We start from the raw sequence: 19,694 nt of genomic DNA, 5'->3' as shown, positions 1-19,694 counted from the left end.
TACACAAGAACTGGTGAAAATATTGCTTCTAATGTTCTGGTGCACACGCAAAAATAATAAAAATATTATTAAAACCAAACAGCATGTATGTAATGTACAATATTTCAGCACATGGTTTGTTTGAAGGTCAAACTGTTCTTTTCTTAAACCAAAATAATTGGTTGATGTTATAATAGTTCTTCTGATGTAACTAAACTGAAAAAAAGAGTGTGTGTTTTATTTACTGCCACTCTATATATTTGTTTTAGTACTGTCTTTTATATGACAAGGCCTCAGCATGAACATAAGTTTAAAAATATATATATACAAATACATTTTTATTTTTTTATCTACCTTTAGATAAAAATGAAGCAATTTTTTAATAAAAAAAATAGTAGTTATTCTGTAATAATGCAGAATTAGTTAAAGACCACTGATAAATACTGTACGTATCATGAGAAGTGCCTGTAATCGCCTTTTTGCGAAACTATTTGTGGCACATAATTGGACTTCGGCGGTGTCATGATCATGTTCATCACCTGGGAAGAAACATACAAACAATGTATAAACAATATTTAATATAAAAGCATTATAACTGCATTGTGCTATAATTCAGGTTGTCAGTTTAAAGTATAACAAAAACTAGTTCCATTCGTCTAAAGGTGCAGAGACAGTAGTGGATAGGACAATGAGCAGGAGTAATAAATACAAGAAATACAGGCAATGTGAGTGACAGCAGCCACAGTATATGAAATACAAATATACATTTGAATTTAGGAGTGGTCTAGAATCTAAAAAGGACACAGTCTGGGGTAGAGCAGAGCTTACCTGCAGAATGAGGATGATGGTGGTGGTTATGAGAACGGCACAAATCAGAATAAGGGGTAATGAGGGGCTTTGGATAGGTGTGATCTCTGGGTTGTCCTGGATTCTAGCCTCAGTGTGTTCAGTGGGGCAGTCTGGGGTTTCTAGAATGGAAAGACATGACAGTCTATTAATAGCAGAAAATACACAGGAATTGAGTCTAGCCATTTTCTGCCGAATGACATTTATGAGGCATTGTCATTAGACACTTTTTTTAGCAAATGGAAAATTACATTTTCAAACAAAGACTTTTTTATTCAAACATCAAAAATATGATCAAAGTATCCACAGAGCTATTGACGTCAAAGCTAAGCTTCACGTTTCTAGTGATTTGTCTCCATTCGGATGCTGGGGAGGCCCCGTTTCCACTGCATCAACCACAACCTTCAGAATACACATCCAAGGTCGGGAGGAGCAAGTGTCGTACCATCCTACCATGCCCTCTGGCTCCCTCTAGAGTCATGACAAGGTGTGTTTCGGTGTCTGCATCCACAGTGGTCACTTTATTACCTATACTGACTCTACAGCTGTAATTGAAGTTGTAAGGTGTAATCCAAACAGTGTTGTTTTTATAAATACAGTGTTGAATGAATGAATAAACAAACTGTGCCTGTGTAAGTCATCTTAGCCTTTGCTGGCATCTTTCATGCATTACTTTTAGTTTTTAGCTGAATTTCAGTGGACATTTATGAATCCATTTGTATAAATACTGTTTATAGAAGCACATACAAATTGTGAATAGTACAAGACAAGTATCCATCAGTGAACTCACTTCTAAATGTCTGAATTTATGATGCAAAAGCTTGTTAGCAGCTTATTAGGTGCAACTATAGAGGACACATATTTAATAAAGTTGGCAATTACCGTATTTAAATTATAAGAACAAAAAGTAATGTTAACATATATGTAATTCAGACTTAGCTGTAGAGAAGAGCAGACTATAACTACTCTAAACTATCTATGTGTGACATTTTTGATTACACTTACTTAAATTTCTGCTATTTTAAAATGTAAAGTATCAGACCCAGTAAATATCCGGTTTTACAATTACCAGTTCACACAAAGATGTACAGACATTGCATTTACATTGAGTATTGCTGCAGGTGAGCACAATGGATTAAGGCAGACAGACAACAGGCCCCTAAACAGATAACAGAGAAACAGGTAGAGGAAACAGATAAATAGGATAGAGAGCTCGACTGAGCTGGAACTGTATGACTGTATCTCTCACCTGGAATATACACCAGTGTGCCATTCCCAAATTCGCTGAGGTACGGTGGTGGAAAAATGATCTCCACTTGGCATCGATAGAGGTCAGTGTCCTCCCCCTTTAAGCCAAAGATGGTCAGGTCCACTCTGCCTTTGCTGACATTACCACTGCAGTGCACCTTGCCATCTGTCATTATGTGAGGCTCTGAGATGTTGACATTGGCACTGCAAATCCTTTCTTCCCCATACATCCCCTTATACAGGGACACTTTCATTTCTTCTGGCTGTCTCTTGATGTTGAAGGTGCAATGCAAGGATGCTTGTCCCTGACTGCCCACTACATAGTATGGCTGTGAAACTCTGAAGGCTGGAGAGGGACACAGAAAGATCAAAGTGTTAAGAAAAGGTCAAAATATTTATAATATAATACCATAAACATCTACATTCCAGATACTCACCATTCCCCAGAGGGATGCCCAAGATCAGTGTCACCAGGATGGCAATCATTGTGTAACTCCGGTGGTATTGCCCAATGTCTTTTATGCTTGAAAATCTTCAAACTATTGTGGAAAGCTTTGTGACATCATTAACTGTGGCAGGAAACCTCAAGCTGACGGTAAACTGCCCGAATAGAGCTCAATTTTTTTGCATTTGCATGATATACGCAATGCGCGTTTGCTGCTCAGGGAGGGGAAAAAGTTGAACGTGCAAATGCAAAAAAGCAACATATCAGCAAAATGAATAAACCTGATCAGAGCTCAACTCAGATAGCCACTCTCAGCTTAACTCAGACTGAAACTCTGATAACCAAGAATGGAAACAAATATTGGTATTTCTGTGAAACACTTGTGCTAAGTCATGAAATGTATTATTTAAAAGTGCACGTCATGCATACTCATTGTTTTTCAGTGCTTATTGTAGAACATGCCATAGCTGTGCTGAGTGCCACAAAGGCGCTCACTCTATTCTTCAGAAAGTTGTGTTAATGTCAGAACTGTGAAAAGATGAGACAACAGCGAGCGGTACACATGAATTTGATTAGTTTTATTTGGATTCCAATAATGAAGATGCACAAAGTTAATATTGATTGGCACAGGTTTTCATTATGCTAAAAAAAAAGATCAAAATAATGAGTCAAAAAATACCATAGAGCACATTTTTTACAACATTGTCTTAAACAACAGGTCCACAGTCTGCATAGATGTCTTATATATTAGAGTATTGTTACATTAGTAGATGTAAGATGTCACCGTATTCAAAGACAACAAATATTTACAAGACATAATAAAAATGCAGAATATAATGACAGTTACTAAACCTATTGAATGAACTGAATCAGGCATACAGTTGAGTGTATATGGTCAAGTTGTGAATCAGTGGTTGGTTGTCTTTGTAACACATGATTGTAGATCACTGCTCTTTTATGGGCACATTGTGTTGGACACATGTTCAGTTATAGATGCACAGGTGGGCAGTAATTGGCCGCTGAAGCTGGACTGTGAATTCATCTGGCTGTTCTGAATTCTCCTGGTTTTGCGTTGTAATAATCACTCTGATTTTTGTCCTCTTCGTTCTTGAATTTCCACTGGTTTAGAAACAGAAACATCAGTTTTGAACTTCTGTAGAAAACAATTACTCTGACACAACATGTTAACAGTTGTCCACCCTTCATATGTGGGAAGCTTGTCATATATAGTGAAATACACTTTGTATTGTGTGTTGTAAAACCTATAAACAGGTTTTATACACATAAATATACATTATACAATAACACTTGTGTTGACAAAGCACTGTGTGTGTGTGTGCGGGGGACTCACACAAAAGGAACAGGTGAGAATAGTGACAATAAGGTCATACAAAGCAAATAACCCACAGCCTGCAGTTAGCATCAGCCAGTACACTAGTCCTCCCTCATATGGACAGAAAGGAACTGCATCTAGAGGTCAAAGAACAGAGCACAGGTTTTTATATACAGTACTGTGTAAAAGCCACCCAAGAAAATTGTTTAAAACTGTTTTTCTCAGCAGAAAGTGTGTTTTTGCCTGTAAAAAAACTATACAAGCAATAATTTGTTTTTTTAAACAGTTATTGATATGTTAGTTAGAAGAACATGTTAGAAGCACACAGGTTTGGTTGCTGACTTCTCGGTTCACTCCAGTGGTTTGTTAAATTCTATCAGCAGCTCATCTGATTTAATTTAATGAAGGATTAATTATCCAAACTAGCTATTAGATAGAAATTGTACATACCAGTTTTGGAAACGGTTACACTAACACACACAGAAAATCACACTGCATTGTTTATTTGTTTTGTTTGTTTTAAATTCAATGTTTTTTTTTTTAAATAAATAAATGCTTATTGCCCAGATACATTTTCTCAGATGCCCAAGAATTTTGCACAGTACTGTATATATATAAATTCAAGCCATTGGATATATAAAATAGAAACTACATAACAGTACTGTGATGACTGATATTCCGTAACAAAACCTAATTTCTCTGAAGTATCATCTTCATGGTAACTTGACAAGAGAAAAGAAAAAAAAACTCCCTTAACTTTTTTATTCAAATAAAATCTTTTTGGTCCATTTCTATTAGTCCATTCGCACATGTAAAGGGCAGTTGGAGTTATGAAACAATATTTAAAAAATCAAGAAGAACAGACTTTTTGACAAGTTTTGATAAGACAGTGACTCTATATGAAAAAAATGTAAAAATATATACAGTTATGTGCAAAAGTTTGGGCACCTCTGGTCAAAATGTTTGTCAATTTTCTATGTGAAAATAAGTGCATGTCCTGTACAGATAACAAACTAAATTCTTTATTTGCATAATTTAACGTATAATGGGAGAAAAACTAAGCACATAATGTGGCCAGTGCAATAGTTATGGCATATATTACATTTTATTTTATTTTTTTTCCAATATACTAAACTCTGAAATTGTGCACATGCAGAAAATGCCATTTTGAGGTTTCCTTGTAGAGGATGTGTTAACTTATTTTCACTTAGGAAATATATATATATATATATATATATATTGGTTAGGCTCCAGAACGACCCAGCGACCCAGGAGCATAAGCAGTTTGTGTGTGATTATGTTTCTGTTGACTCTGTTTGTACCTTTAACAAGTAGCAAAGTGTAGACTTTTCTGCTGTCAGTGGTGCCATGCTGGACTTCACAACAGTACAGGCTTGTGTCATTGGCTTGAGACAGGCTTATCAGATAATGGACTGTATTATTCTCAATGGATACATGAAACCTGCGCTGGAGATCTGAGTTGTTCAATGCTTGAGTCCTTCTGAAATCAGTCGAGTGCAGTTCAGATGTGTTTCTGTGCAGACTGATGCGAACGTTCTCCTCATCATCTTTCAGTGCTGGGCAGTGGACTGAAGCAATGCTGTCGTTTGTAGTTACTCGCTGTATAGCCAGGTTCCTGTCTGAAAACACAATAGAAACATGCTGTTGTTTGCGTACAATGTTATGGTGAGAAGGAGGGGGTGTTTTATATTGTCAGGATGTGGTCTGTCGCCACCCTCCTCCTCATCTGTTTATCTCTCAACTGTACATTTTCCTTTCGCTATAGCTAACGTCTCTTACTCCGAAACTGTTTACTCGGAGTAAAAATGAGGCTATTTTTGCTAAATATGTTCAACAAATGCAAAACAGTGCCTGTATTTAATGTCAATGTGCTGTAGATAAGCATGTAAAAGTACAGTTTTCTAGTTGTGATCCTTTCTAGAGACTTAGAACATTTAGAGAATCCTCACCAAGTACAAACCACATGATCAGTTCATTCAGTTCATTTCTGCTTTCCCTTCACAACAACCCGCCATTAGCGCTATCTGCCACAAATCGAGCACTAATCTGTATACCGAATAGAATGAAATCACAAACCTTTGACGTCTGATTTGCCGTGTGGGTCATTCTTCGCCTGAACGTGGTGCTCAGAAATTGTTGAATGAAAGACGGTGAGGATCGCGGTGATGCGAATGATCCTGTAGTCAAGCATCTCTGTATTGCTGCCTCTCAGAAATGACAGCAACAGATACCTGGTTCCTGTTCTCGATGAGACAGGGGAGGGCGCGCAGGTCGAGAAGCCTACAGAGGAGGTGGACTGACTGCACCAACTGCACCGTATGATTTACCTAACTGACGGAGACACAACGCTGAACAAGAGGCTCTGTTTTTTTCACGTTTTTCTTTGCAAAAGATTAATTTAAAATCCGTTTTCACCTTCAACTGCCTGTTTTGGGTTTTTAAACAAGTAGGGGGAGTGGAAAACTGGCAGCACTTTTAAAGTATATTATAAGCAACCCTCTCTTCTTATTCTATTTTCCACCCTTCCTGTTGAAATGTGTCCTCATGCCACCTTTGAATCTTTCAGCAATGAGTCACTTGTTTCCTTTACGTTGGTCACGTTTATTTCTCATTGTATATACTGAAACTTTGGTGGCATACATGTACATTTCCCGTGCTGTTATTTTTCTTTTTTTTTCTTTTCTTTTTTTTCTTTTTTTGTACAGCTGTCTGAGAGGCAAGGGAAAGAAGCTAGTTGCTGGTTTATAGAAGAACGAAATTATTAAATATTAAATTATATTATTTATTTCTTAAATTATTTACATGTCCAAAAGTATCCAGACACCCCTTCTAATTGGTGAATTCAGTTACTTTAAGATGCACTCATGGCTGACATACATCAAGCAACAGCTAGAAGGGTATGAAGCCCCCTAGCATTAGGCTGTGGAGCAGTGGAGCTGCGTTCTCTGAAGTGATTGAGCTTCATCCAATAACTCTGGGATGAGCTGGCATGGTGATCCATAACTGATCATCCAACACCAGTATCTGACCTCACTAATGCTCCTGTGGCTGAAAGCAATCAAACTGAGTTCCAGTAGAAGATTAAAACTACAGATTAATACCTTTGATTTTGAAAGAAACATTGGATTAGCAGGTGTCTATAAGCTTTTGGACATGTAATGTATTTTCAGTAGTTATACTGCAGGCACTACAGTTTGACTAGATGATGAAACCATTTCATGAGGTAAAGCTGCATGCAAAAATGTGAACACCCTAGGTCAAATGATGTTTTGTTGATTTTTTTAAATGAAAATATGTTAACACATCCTCTGCCTACTTACATATAGAATTTTCCTGCACATTCTAATTCACAATTTCTATTTCTTTGCTGAGATTAACATATTAAAAAAAATAATAATAAAACGTGGAATCTAAAATGTGCCATAACTTTTGTAAAGGCCACATTTTAGGTCTCACACTCCAATATGTTAAATTCATCAAATAAACAGCATTTGTGCATTAAAATATGCGAATGTGTGTTCTCTGTAGAGGATGTGATTTTTCATTTAGAAAACCAGTGGCGCCCAAAGAGTATTAGACTCTGCATTGCAATGACATATATGAGCCACTTGGTGGCAGACTACACATAGATCAAAGCAATGCATAAAATTCTCAGTCAAATAAAGGAAGGAGTGTCTTTTTGGAAGCGTCATTTTTTCTCCAACATCCACTATTAGTTTATTATGAATGTCTAATATAAAGTATGAATAGAGGCGAAAGCATATTACAAAACAACAATAGGTCGGGCACTTCTGCGTTACCGAAACAATAAGAGGTGACTGTGAGATCGTAAAAGATAGCGGGCTCAGATTGTAGTGGTCTCAGTTTCGCTTTGAGTGGTGATGACTCATCAGTTGTGTTAGATGTGGTTAGTCAATACCTTCTGACCACGATCACTGCTGTGCTGTTGCCCATATAGGCTGCTCGTATTACGCCCTTTAAGTTCCTCTCACCCACCAAAATCCAGTCAATATGCAGAGAAGAGAAGAGGATGCTTTGGGACTGCGGTGTGATTGTACTCATGAGGTGGTATAGTTCTCCTAAACATGACCCCTTCCATTACAGGAAATGTGTACCGAAATTACATGTATCAACTGTATACAAATAAGACCTTGCTCAAGAGACAGTAGACAACGCTATAATCAGTGGCGAACCGAGGCTATTTCTGCTAGGCCTTCACTTCGGACCATAAACGTCTTGGTGAAAAACGAGGAAAAAAATACCCGTATGATAATGCTAATTTCTGCTAGCTTTCCACTAAGTGATTCTATTTGTATGTTAGCGCTAAGCTAACGGCGATTCACATGAACATTTTCTGACTATACACAGACATTTGAAGCTTGTAAAAGACATTTCATATTTCCATGTTTAATTTGAAGATTGTAACAGACATATTAACATATATTTTATCTTGTACTTAAGTCTGGCATAGAGCTGCTGCTGCTGTTCACCATATCTGCTACCATATCTGACTGGTTAGGCTAGCAGTCCTGTTCTCAGGCACTGTGATATCTCCGCAGAAAGAAGGCCTAGAGCAGGGGTCGACGGGTCTTTTACTGCCCTGGTGTGGCTCTACAGCAGAATAAGATTTGTAGATAAACATAAAATAACCCTCCTTTACAGTAAAATAAAGCTTTGCCGATAGTTCAGTTTTAACAAACACTGGTGTTAATGTATAACTGCTAACCTTTAACCCTGAAGATTGGAGCGCAGACTGTTGGTCACCATAGCAACGCAGACAAGAATCTGGCCTGGCTAGTAGCTAATAAAAAGGCAAAGAGAAAGACATAAGCCAAACATCGATAATTTGAAGACAAATGGGCTTATTTGCATTTATAAGCACTTGGTTAGTTTCCTGATACGTTAAATCTGCAATTTAAAGTTGACGCTTTGGTGGAACACCATCCATTTTTGTAATTCAAACAAAAAGCTGGCGAATGAGAAGCTGATTTCAGTCTCGTAAAAAGTCGAACATTAAGAGAGACATTTTACAATAAACTATTCCGTTTATGCGGAAATAAACAGGTGACAATTGTGGCAGTAAGGTTGTTCTCTGAGAAATAACCCACAGCCTGCAATTAGCCAGGACACTGGCCTTCCCTCCCATGGACAGAAGTGAGCCGAGGGATCAGAGAGAGATTACAGTTGTACAAATTACCTGATTTAGAAATACAGACTCTGATTATAGGCCTATAATGTGCTGGAATATAGGACTATCTAAATAAGGCGGATTAGATCAGATTGGATTAAGAATTATGAAACGACATTCATATCAGTGGCCATGAATATAGTCTAAATGATATCTCAGAAATTCTTAGTCCTGTTCTGGGAGAACCATGGATAGTTTAGTATTTTCCCTCCCCTAATATGCTCATGTACCTCAGATGAGGTTTAATTATCTGATGACTCAAATAAAGTATATTTGAACAATGAAAGCACTAAAATATTAAGCTCTTGGATACGGAGGGAGAAATTTATATTATCAACAGTGATGTGTGCAGGAGCCAGAGTGACTCCTGAGTGAAAAAAAAAAACTATATATACAGTGGTGTGAAAAAGTGTTTGCCCCCTTCCAGATTTTTTATTCTTTTGCATGTTTGTCACACTTAAATGTTTCAGATCACCAAACAAATTTAAATATTAGACAAAGATAACAGAAGTAAACACAAAATGCCCCCCCCCCATTAAAACATTAATTAGCTGTGGTTTATCACATCTTTGGAAAGCTGAGTTCAATTTCCCTAGCCACACCCAGGCCTGATTACTACCACACCTGTTCTCAATCAAGAAATCACTTAAATAGGACCTGCCTGACAACGTGAAGTAGACCAAAAGATCCTCAAAAGCTAGACATCATGCTGCGATCCAAAGAAATTCAGGAACAAATGAGAAACAAAGTAATTGAGATCTATCAGTCTGGAAAAAGGTTATCCAGCGAACCACAGTGAGAGCCATTATCCACAAATGGTGAAAACATGGAACAGTGGTGAACCTTTCCAGGAGTGGCCGGCCGACCAAAATTACCCCAAGAGCGCAGCGACGACTCATCCAAGAGGTCACAAAAGACCCCACAATAACATCCAAAGAACTGCAGGCCTCACTTGCCTCAGTTAAGGTCAGTGTTCATGACTCCACCATAAGAAAGAGACTGGGCAAAAATGGTCTGCATGGCAGAGTTCCAAGACGAAAACCACTGCTGAGCAAAAAGAACATAAAGGCTCGTCTCAGTTTTGCCAGAAAACATCTTGATGATCCCCAAGAATTTTGGGAGAATGCTTTGCGGACTGACGAGACAAAAGTTGAACTTTTTGGAAGGTGCATGTCCCATTACATCTGGCATAGAAGTAACACAGCATTTCAGAAAAGGAACATCATACCAACAGTAAAATATGGTGGTGGTAGTGTGATGGTCTGGGGCTGTTTTGCTGTTTCAGGACCTGGAAGACTTGCTGTGGTAAACCATGAATTCTGCTGTCTACCAAAAATTCCTGAAGGAGAATATCGGCGGTTCATGCTCGGAAACCCTCCAATGTGGCTGAATTACAACAATGCTGCAAAGATGAGTGGGCCAAAATTCCTCCACAGCGCTGTAAAAGACGCATTGCCAGTTATTGCAAATGCTTGATTGCAGTTGTTGCTGCTAAGGGTGGCCCAACCAGTTATCAGGTTTAGGGGGCAATCACTTTTTCACACAGGGCCCTGTAGGTTTGGATTTCTTTTTCCCTTAATAATAAAGACCTTCATTTATAAACTGCATTTTCTTTGTCTAATATTTAAATTTGTTTGGTGATCTGAAACATTTAATTGTGACAAACATGCAAAAGAATAAGAAATCAGGAAGGGGGCAAACACTTTTTCACACCACTGTACACTAATATGAAAAGATTGAGCACCAGGTTAAATGGTGTTTTGTTGATTTTGTAAGTGAAAATAAGGACAATGTGTTTTATCTTTTTTCCAATATGTTAAGCTCAGAAAATAAATAGAAACTGTGCATTAAAATGTGACCAGGGGTGTTCAGACTTTTGCATAGCACTGTAATATCATTAAAGTACAGTTGCTTATGTATTTTAAATGACTTAATGAATTTATTTAAAAGAAGGGGGGTCTTCATAGCTCTTTTGATATGGAAAGCCTTCAGTTAAATACAAAGGACTGGACTACATAATCCTGGATTTATGTGTACGAGATTATTAATAGTAGCTGGAGTACTACTAATAGCTGATGTACATCTTTTCCAGAAACCCACTGAGAAAATACAATAACAAAAATTATAGAAAGTGTGCTGAGATCTCTGGTCTAACGTTATGAAGTATAAGACATTATAATGATCTCTTTTTATCTTGATGGGGAGCAGAAACGTGTTCCTATCAGAACATTCCTCATCTGCAGACTCACTGAAGGCTACTGCATGTATTTGGTGACGTGCGGTCGGTGGGTGGGTGGGTAGGGCCGGGAGCGCGCCTGCCTGGCTTTTCAGGGCTGGACAGGAAACGGAGACGCCCAGAGCGCGCATCAGTCCAGCAGCTGCTCCACTTGGAATCAGAAATGGAAGCGGGAGCGTAAATGGACTTGGGAGCGGACGGAGGCTCTGGACTGATCGGGCACAGCGGCGAGCAGCAGCGGTGAATACGGGAGCGGGGCGAGGGCCACTGCCTTAATACTGTCCCCCTGTTAGGGCTGCTGCATTTGCGCAACACGTCGCCTTTTCCCCCCTCAAACCATTGTTGCTGATTTTGCCAGCGCGAGGAGGCGACCCTCAACAACCTGGATCCATAACGGTAAGAGGCTGCTGCTTTCGCCTTTTCTAGCTTCGCTGCTTTTCTGGGCTGGCTACACAATGGATAAATCCACGACAGGGAAAGAAGGGGGAGATTGTATCCACCTTTGGTGCGCCCCTTTCTTATTTATGTGTCTATGGTGTGCATTAGCTTATTAGCGAGCAAAGGCACAGCCCAGCAGCGAGCGAGCGAGCGAGCGAGCCTCACAGGGCTGATCTACATTCATCTTTCCTTTTTCTTTAACGAACTGGTGACACGTCTGTTGTTTAGATCAGCCCAGCTACGTTTCTCTGTTTCAGTCCAAAGCGATGGCAGGATTGTAGGATTTGGATTGTGGAATATGAATTGCAGTGACAGGCGCTGGATCCCATCATACATGATAATGTGGTGTATGTGAACCTCAGGCTCTTGATTTTTAGTCAAGGCTGCATATATGCAGGGACGACACTTGGAGAAAGCTGAGCATATTAAGGTCAGTAAAACGTATACAAATGAGGGAAAAAGACGAATAAAACGCTTAGAGACAGCCCATCGCCTCTCTAAACCCTTAAAGCCTTAAACCTGGGTGTGTTTGCACTGCTCCGCACGCTCGCCTTGCCTTTTTTAACCGTGTCAAATCCCTGGATCTGTAGATTAGAGGCTGTACTGCATGTATAGGTCTTTGCACATACATATCTATGGTCACATCCCATCTTTAGCTAACCTTAATGTCATATTTTAACGTTATAAACACTGAAGGCTGCGATTGGACTCGCAGTGCTACGACTGCGATTGGCGTGATTAGCTGGAGTCACGTGACCTCGTGTCCCCGCCCCTTCAGCGCTGAGAGCTGCAGGCTGAAGCTGGTGGCGCTGCAGTAAACATCAAGAGAACCCAAACAAGGTTTCTTTGCTGAAGAAAGACCAGTAGAACCATGGTTTGGATTAAAAGCCTGATGTTTTTGCTTCCTGGTGGTAATTTTCTTAATGGTTACCCATACATACCAGTACTGTCCTGTAGAACATCTTTAAATTGTATTAGAAAACCATTAGATGGGTCACAGATCACCTGTTAAACCATTAAGATCCTTTACATTGTGATATCAACCCATTGAGAAAGGCCAAATGTATTACAAAACCACCAGGAACCAGTTTCCAATTTCATGGTGTCTGTGTTTTTTTCAGCAGCAATTGTTCAAGCTGTATATCAGCAGTCTGGGAAGAGCTGCTCAGGTTATTTTATCATCCTTTTCTGGACGGTGGTGATTTTGCAGTTTGATTCACATTTCTTTGTAGCTTGGTGCCCCTTCCGGTTGCTTTTCAAGCATGCTGCGAAGCAGACGGTCAGATTTAGTCTAGATTTATTCCCAGTGTTGAATTAAGGGGATACAGACAAGCATGTGCCTTAATCCTTAGAGTACACCAGATAAGTGTTTATGTAGCACTTCAGGAGAAACATTCAGACGGGTTGCTGGGCTGTTTGTCTGTATATAGATTTGGTCATTTTTTTTATTAGCAGGACCAGGCTACTTCAGGCTACTTTAGGTCACCTGCTGAGTGATCGTGCAGCTGTTCTGGGGTATTTCCTATGGAACTCCTAGTGTGAGAGGATTTTAAGCTCTAGATGATACACCATTCATTTTCTTGAACTGTTGCAGATTAAACCCAACAGAATTTTCTTAGGTTATTTTTGGCCCCAAGCACAGAGGTGGTTCACTTTAAAGGGCCCATATTTCTAAATTTTTCTTGTATTTTCTTCCCTGGGGTTAATTTATGATATTTGTGCCGGTCTATGTGCCAACAACAGTTTTTAACACACACACATCATCTAAACCGCTTATCCTTCTGGGTCGCGGTGTGGTGCGGGAGCCTATCACAGTTTTTAACGGTACAACAAAATTTTTACAGGACCATTTTCCCACCTCTTTTTATCTGTTGAATAATTGAAATGGCTGTTTAGTTAGTGCACCTTCAGAACTATTGTATATGTTACTGAACTATGTTCTGATTGGCTGCCCTATATTGGACTTATGGAAATGCATCGGTTTTCGTGACATCACAGAAACAATGAATTCAAAATAGGCTTTTTTGACGTTTAGTTTGCATGCATGGACTATATGGACTGGAGATTGACTGGTATGTTTTCAATCTTTGTAAATATTTAAATATAATATCAAACTCTTATTCCAAAAGGTGAGGAAATGTTGTTTTTCCATTAAATAGACCCTTTAAATGAATGAAGGAACTGTGCCTTTGTTTGTTGTTTATGAAGGTCCAGTTCCACACAGAGTTGATCCCTGACTGTTTAGATGCTTTCTGTTTGAGAAGGTTAATGAAAGTAGTTTGTTGCTGAACGCGACTCAGAATTCTTGCTCTAGGTTGCACACTGCTCCTTTTACCCAGAGGAATACAGTACAGTTCTGAGCCTGGCATGAGGCCACAGATAGAGGGCAAATGGCAGATAGGGGGCGAGTTCAGAAATACCAATTACTTGCCAACCCAGCGGATTGCATAGCTCAGTGGCATCTGACAGCACTCCCAGAATAAACAAATGAATAAAAGTTGATATTGTGTAAGAGGCCAATCCAGACCATTTGTTATTTGTTAAGCGCAGTTCCCTGCCTCTGAACCTTCTTTGGGTGCATTTCTTTGCTTTGGAGCATTGACGCAGTGTTCTTACACCACTTGGGTGGGATTGGTATTTTTCCTTAATCTGCTAACACCTCCAAATCAAAAACTTCTGTTGTGTGCGTGATTTAGGGAGCCATATCATGGAAAATCACAATTTCCTTGCTTTCTTTTTTCTAAATAAAATAGTTGTTAACATTGTACTTGAACAGTGCTACATAATGCACATCAACAAGTCATGGCAGATTTCATATGCTGTTGTGAGCTATCCATAACAAATTTTGTTGAGTGATATTAGAGAGTCATGTTGCCATTATCGGTAATTGTCATAATAGATGCTGTTATGTCTGATGTCATTACAACTTATGTTACATGCTACTTTTGCTGTGTACTCTAATTTACTGTCATGGTTTTAAATATTATGACATCTGTCATAACAGTTACCAGTGATGGTAACATGACATTGGATATAATATTTCATGACAGCTCATGACAGCATGTGATATCTCCTGTAATATGTTTATGGCATTTTTATGTCATTGTTATGTATTGTTAAAGCTTCAAAATGTACCCTTCACTCCCCAGTCCATACAATCCATATATGAAAATTAAGCTGTAAAAACAGCCTGTTTTCTCTAAAGTGACTGTGAATAAGCTCTTCATTTGGTCTTCAGGCTAGATTAGATTAACGCTCTTATTCTTGACAAGTTCACCATCTCCCCATGCCCTCTTCAGCCCACATTCATGTCCAGGTGATAGTACTATATATACATTGCACCACCAAACTAAAAGCAGCCCTGGTGGTTTGGCAAGTTAAGAGCAGAATTAAAATACAACTGGGTGGCATTTTTGTAACAAATCAAATGACCACAGACTGTGACATGTTGGAATTTGCTGCTGGCAGCCATGCCCTTTGCTGATCACATCCATTCCACTAGCTGGAATCGAGACATTTATTCTTTTGGATTTCTCACACATAGGAGACAGAGGCAATGGAAATAGTCATGCATGGTTGGCATGCAAACTTTCATGATGGAAGAAGCTGGATCATTTCCATCTCGCAATCTATCTTCCTTCTCTTCGGAGCAGCGACTGAAATTAGTAAAGGATCTTTTCCCTGCCGGATGTGCTTACCTCATTCTAGCCTTGAGGAAGCAGTAGGATATTTGTGCGCAGGGGGCCATTAAGATTTGCTTATTCTAGTGTAAATCCTGGAAAATGCTAGGGAGAGTGCCAGGAGGTATAACAATGGAGCTGCACCACTTAATGCTTTGCAAAAGACCAAACAAATCTCTAGCCACATACTGACTAATTTGCATTGAATGGCATGTTCTGACCATTGTAGCCTTGTCTTAAAATTCAATATCTGTTAGAGGAGCAAACCATATGCTGTTGCCAGATGTGCATGCAGTAAACTACACTCCACCACAGTCCCCGTTCCAGAACTGGCCTCGTTTGCTGGAATGACATCATGTAGTTGTGAAAGTAGGGTGGGTGCAGCTCTCGAGGGCCGAAGTGTCCTGATGCTGAGAATGTATACCCAAAATTCCCCCTCTCTTGAGTCCTGCAGAAAACACAAATGGTGTATGAAGACACAAATGGTGGGGTTGTATGTGTGTGTTTGCAACTGACCTTATTGGAAGCTGAAGCAAGATCTCTTGTACTAGTCTGACCCCAGCCAGCATTCCCTGGACTGAAATTAACCTTCCAAAATGAGAGTGAGAGAGAAAAAGGCGGCGAGAAAACAGAGTAACATAGAAGCATTGGAAAATGGAGAAGAGACAGTTTACCCTTTCTTACCTGACTTTCAGAGCGATCTTGCTGGTGATACCTTCAGAGGATGTGACAGAATCCCCTTTAACTTAAAGCCCTAGAATAGCTGGAACACATACAAATCCATCTTTAGTGTAATTCACTGATTTCTGTGTGCTAGTATGTTTTCTATCACTGCCTAAAAGAAGCACGACATTGCCTCTGTTGTTGAATGCAGTGCAGTAGTTTCAGAGCAAGCATTTGCCCACATTCTGAGTGTAGATTGAATCGTTAAGAACTTACTGTTTTGTTTAATCAGAGTAGCAATAAAGGGTGACTAATGTGGTAAGTAGATTCCTTTGCAGCATTTCCTCCATCATAAAATAGGCCAGACAGAAGGATGTAACTGACAGGTCAATGTTTTTTAATGTTTGTTTTTTATGTGGTATGCGCTCATGTTTTGGCAAAAGTAAATATATCTATTATCTACTAAATGATCTATTTTTAAATATAGTGATGCTCCAAATTCAGGTCCAAGATTGGCCTTTGTGTGGCAGAGGCAAGCTGGCTTGTGCTAGAGGAGCAGCATCTAGCTGTAGCATGTAAATTATTCACAGTAGGCTTTAATCACAGTTTTTGTAGGCCTTGAAAGAAATAACATTTTCTGCAAACTGAAATATTTGTTTGGGTTGTTTTAGTGAAATATTGTGTTCAGTAAATTGTAATAAAAGATGAGAAACTCAAGCTTTGTGATTCATCTTTGTTGTTGGTGAGTAAAACCAGCGAGAGTTCCCCTTCCTGGATGTTTGTAGGCTTAAGCAATTACATTTCTGTAGCAAATAATCAAAATCAGATATATTTGGGCTTTTTTATAGACTTCATAGTTTAGTGTTTATGAAAGTTATAAAAGAGACTGGCTATAAATTAACTCCTAATCACACAATTGCACTTCTTGTAAATACATATATAGAGAATGTAAAACTTAATGTATTCACATGTACATTGTATTCACTGTTTATGATTCTATTCTGGTCTTGCATGTTTGATGACACCACATAGGCGTGATAATTCTGGCTGTCTAGGTCACCCTAAAAAAATATTTTGGGGAAACGCTGCTATGCCTTTCTTTATTCTTTGCATATCAAAGTATGTGAGACACTAACATTTAGAAATTACATTATTAAAGGAAAAGTTCAAATTAAGAACCGTTAAAGTGTTTAAACCATTTGACGGACACCTGGAATGGTTCTTGTGGAAATTGTACAAAGAATGCCTGCATTATTGTTATGCATTGCTCTGTACATGAAATATGATATGCACCTGCATTTTAATCATCAATCTGGTTCATCTGCAGCAGCTCGAGACCCCGCTCACCTGGCCCACCACAGCTTATAACTGTCATCATCTCCAGTCACGACTGACACTCCTCTCTCAGCCTGTGCAAATGACTACTGTCTGTGTAGGCAAATGATTTCAGTAACACTCTCGGTCCAGTATGAAATAGCATTTTTATTGCTTCTGATTCTCCACAAAGCAGCTAAACAGTGATGCGTACATCCACATGCCCAGGGTGACCAGGATGATTTAGGGGTGATTATTGTTTTCAGCATGAAGAATTATTACACTGTTTTATTACACCTTTCGCAGAGCGCTGGAATCAAATACTGGGTGTGTTCTACTTTCTGTTTTCGTGTACCAGGTGTTTTCTTAGTCACTGTGACTAATTCTATAGTGAAGGTGCAGCTTGCTTGTGTAGCAGTGTGTGTTTTTGCTGTGACTAGTCTGTGTTGGGTAAGAGATGAAAACTGCTTATGCCCTCTCACCCAGTGTTTTTGAGAAACACTGGTGATTGCCAGTTAGTGGATTTATCTGAGTCAGCCAACTGCGTGTTTATGTGCCCATACGCGCCTTCTATGATCTACTTAAGAAGATAAGGTTACACAAAGTCTGCACTGCTTCTAAAAAGTTTTAAAAGCTCTACTGTACTCATTTAAAAGTTGCTTATTGATGCTGTCTTTGTCGATAGAGTGGTCAGAGTTTAAAAGGCTGTTTATGCCCACAGACAGCCAGTGTCAGAGGTCAGGCTCCCAGCAGGCACAGAGAAATGTCAAACATCCACTCCAGCCTGAGAGGCAGCTGTCTGGACCCTAGACAAGGGAGATGTGTATATTTTTGCCTGTTGATGAGTACAGTCGGATAGAATAGCATAGTTTCAATACAATAGGCTAATTGAATCTAATCAGCTGTTCTTCAGTTTACTATCACATATAGATAAAACACAAGAGTCATAGTCAGTGTCTTGGTTGTTTTTTGCTTTGAATGCTCTATAGCCTTTGTGTGAGCCTTCCTAATATATACAGGGGTACACAGATACAGAAAGTGCACTGGCCTCTCAAAATTAAGGTTTTGGAGAAATATGAAAACATATACAACTAAAAGCATGCTTTGGTACTAAAAACTGTCAGGCGTTGCTTTTTACTTCCCCATGTCCGTTCTTTTTTCCTCCTTGTCCACTTTGTTTTTTATTACACCAGTCAAATCAGGGAATGGATCTTTGTTTTTTGCAGTATAGCCATATTGAAGATTTATTATCATTTGATAACACCCTGGGGGTTTGCTACTGGGACCACTCAAGATTTTTGCACTACATCATTCGAAAGATGGGACTGTACTTTTGAAAATTAGGTTTTCTAAGTTACCTCCAAGTTACTTCCAGTAAAGAATGAACTTGTGGTGTGTACCTGTTGTGGAAACAGAGAACATAGTCAACAGAATATCACATACTTCTCAAACTCTTACTACAGCAACAGGAATCCTTTTTTTCTGATTCAGCACTGCCACGGGCAGTAAAACCATATGTTAATAACCTAGTTGCAGCTGGCGACAAAGGAGTTCTAGAAAGAAGTTTTCACTTGGTTTCACATCAGCTATTGAGGTGCATTCTTAAAAAAATGGTTCTTCAAGGGTTCTTTAGTAAGGGCAGTAGAACCATATACAATCAAAGAGCCGTTTGAATGCATAAATGATTCTTTGCCTGGTCAAATCATTCTTCTCCATGATGGAAACCCAATTATATAAATGGTTCTTTCAAAGAACCCTTTTGAAATTGGTTCTATATAGCACCAAAGGGATTCTACTATTATTATGAGTCAAAGAACCCTTTTTCAGTATGATAGAGATGGTGGCAGTGTTAACATTATAGTTGACAAATTCTGATTCTGGATCTCATACAGGAGGCTGAAAAGTAGTTGTTTTGTTATTAATGGTGGATACTTGTGAATGGAAATTCAGCCCATCTATTGGTTTTTTAAAAGGGAAAAATAAACAAAAGAATTCTCCAAGGGAAGTGGCCACCCAGGTCACAGGCTCTGCATTTTTAGTGGTAAAATGTGAAATGCTGTGGTCAGGGCCACTGGGCAATAGGCAATACCCTGAATATAAGTAATGTGGCAAGGTTTTTTTTTTTTTTGCTTTTGGCCAAATACCATTTTACCACAGTGTAATTTTTGACTAGGCTTGTTGTGCAGCTACATGAACTACTCATATGCTGCATTAATCAACTCAGAAACCATAATACAAATGGAGCTGGCTTAAGTGGTTCTCTCGATGTGTGCAGTTTGCCTTCCATCCTGCCTGACTGACAG

The 19,694-nt window shown here is 39.1% G+C and overlaps 3 protein-coding genes across 7 annotated transcripts in view; 1 reads left to right on the top strand and 2 right to left on the bottom strand.

Moving 5' to 3' along the window:
- Positions 1 to 275: 275 nt before the first annotated feature.
- On the bottom strand, positions 276 to 2,668 carry cd28 (CD28 molecule). Its single transcript, XM_036573983.1, has 4 exons — positions 2,511 to 2,668; positions 2,075 to 2,419; positions 808 to 947; positions 276 to 518 (listed from the first exon to the last, which is right to left on the bottom strand). The coding sequence occupies exons 1-4, from the start codon at positions 2,557 to 2,559 to the stop codon at positions 432 to 434; spliced, it is 621 nt and encodes a 206-aa protein (XP_036429876.1). The 5' UTR covers positions 2,560 to 2,668; the 3' UTR covers positions 276 to 431.
- Positions 2,669 to 3,081: 413 nt separating this feature from the next.
- On the bottom strand, positions 3,082 to 6,116 carry LOC118810304. 2 transcript variants are annotated; one of them, XM_036573962.1, is made up of 4 exons: positions 5,949 to 6,116; positions 5,174 to 5,491; positions 3,870 to 3,988; positions 3,082 to 3,637 (listed from the first exon to the last, which is right to left on the bottom strand). In XM_036573962.1, the coding sequence occupies exons 1-4, from the start codon at positions 6,061 to 6,063 to the stop codon at positions 3,557 to 3,559; spliced, it is 633 nt and encodes a 210-aa protein (XP_036429855.1). In that variant the 5' UTR covers positions 6,064 to 6,116; the 3' UTR covers positions 3,082 to 3,556. The 2 variants fall into 2 exon arrangements, with proteins under 2 accessions (XP_036429855.1, XP_036429864.1); XM_036573971.1 differs by having other exon boundaries at positions 3,926 to 3,988.
- Positions 6,117 to 11,388: 5,272 nt separating this feature from the next.
- Positions 11,389 to 19,694, top strand: part of raph1a (Ras association (RalGDS/AF-6) and pleckstrin homology domains 1a) — a 91,303-nt gene continuing 82,997 nt past the window's right edge. For all 4 annotated transcript variants that reach the window (XM_036568331.1, XM_036568348.1, XM_036568306.1 and 1 more), the window contains exon 1: positions 11,389 to 11,692. The gene's annotated coding sequence lies outside the window, so the exon portion shown is untranslated. The remainder of the gene's footprint in view (positions 11,693 to 19,694) is intronic.

This window comes from Colossoma macropomum, unplaced genomic scaffold, assembly GCF_904425465.1.
Source record: "Colossoma macropomum unplaced genomic scaffold, Colossoma_macropomum, whole genome shotgun sequence".
In the NCBI taxonomy this organism is placed as follows: Eukaryota; Metazoa; Chordata; class Actinopteri; order Characiformes; family Serrasalmidae; genus Colossoma; species Colossoma macropomum.
Note: the sequence above shows the minus strand (reverse complement) of the source record. Positions and strands in the feature narration are given on the sequence as shown.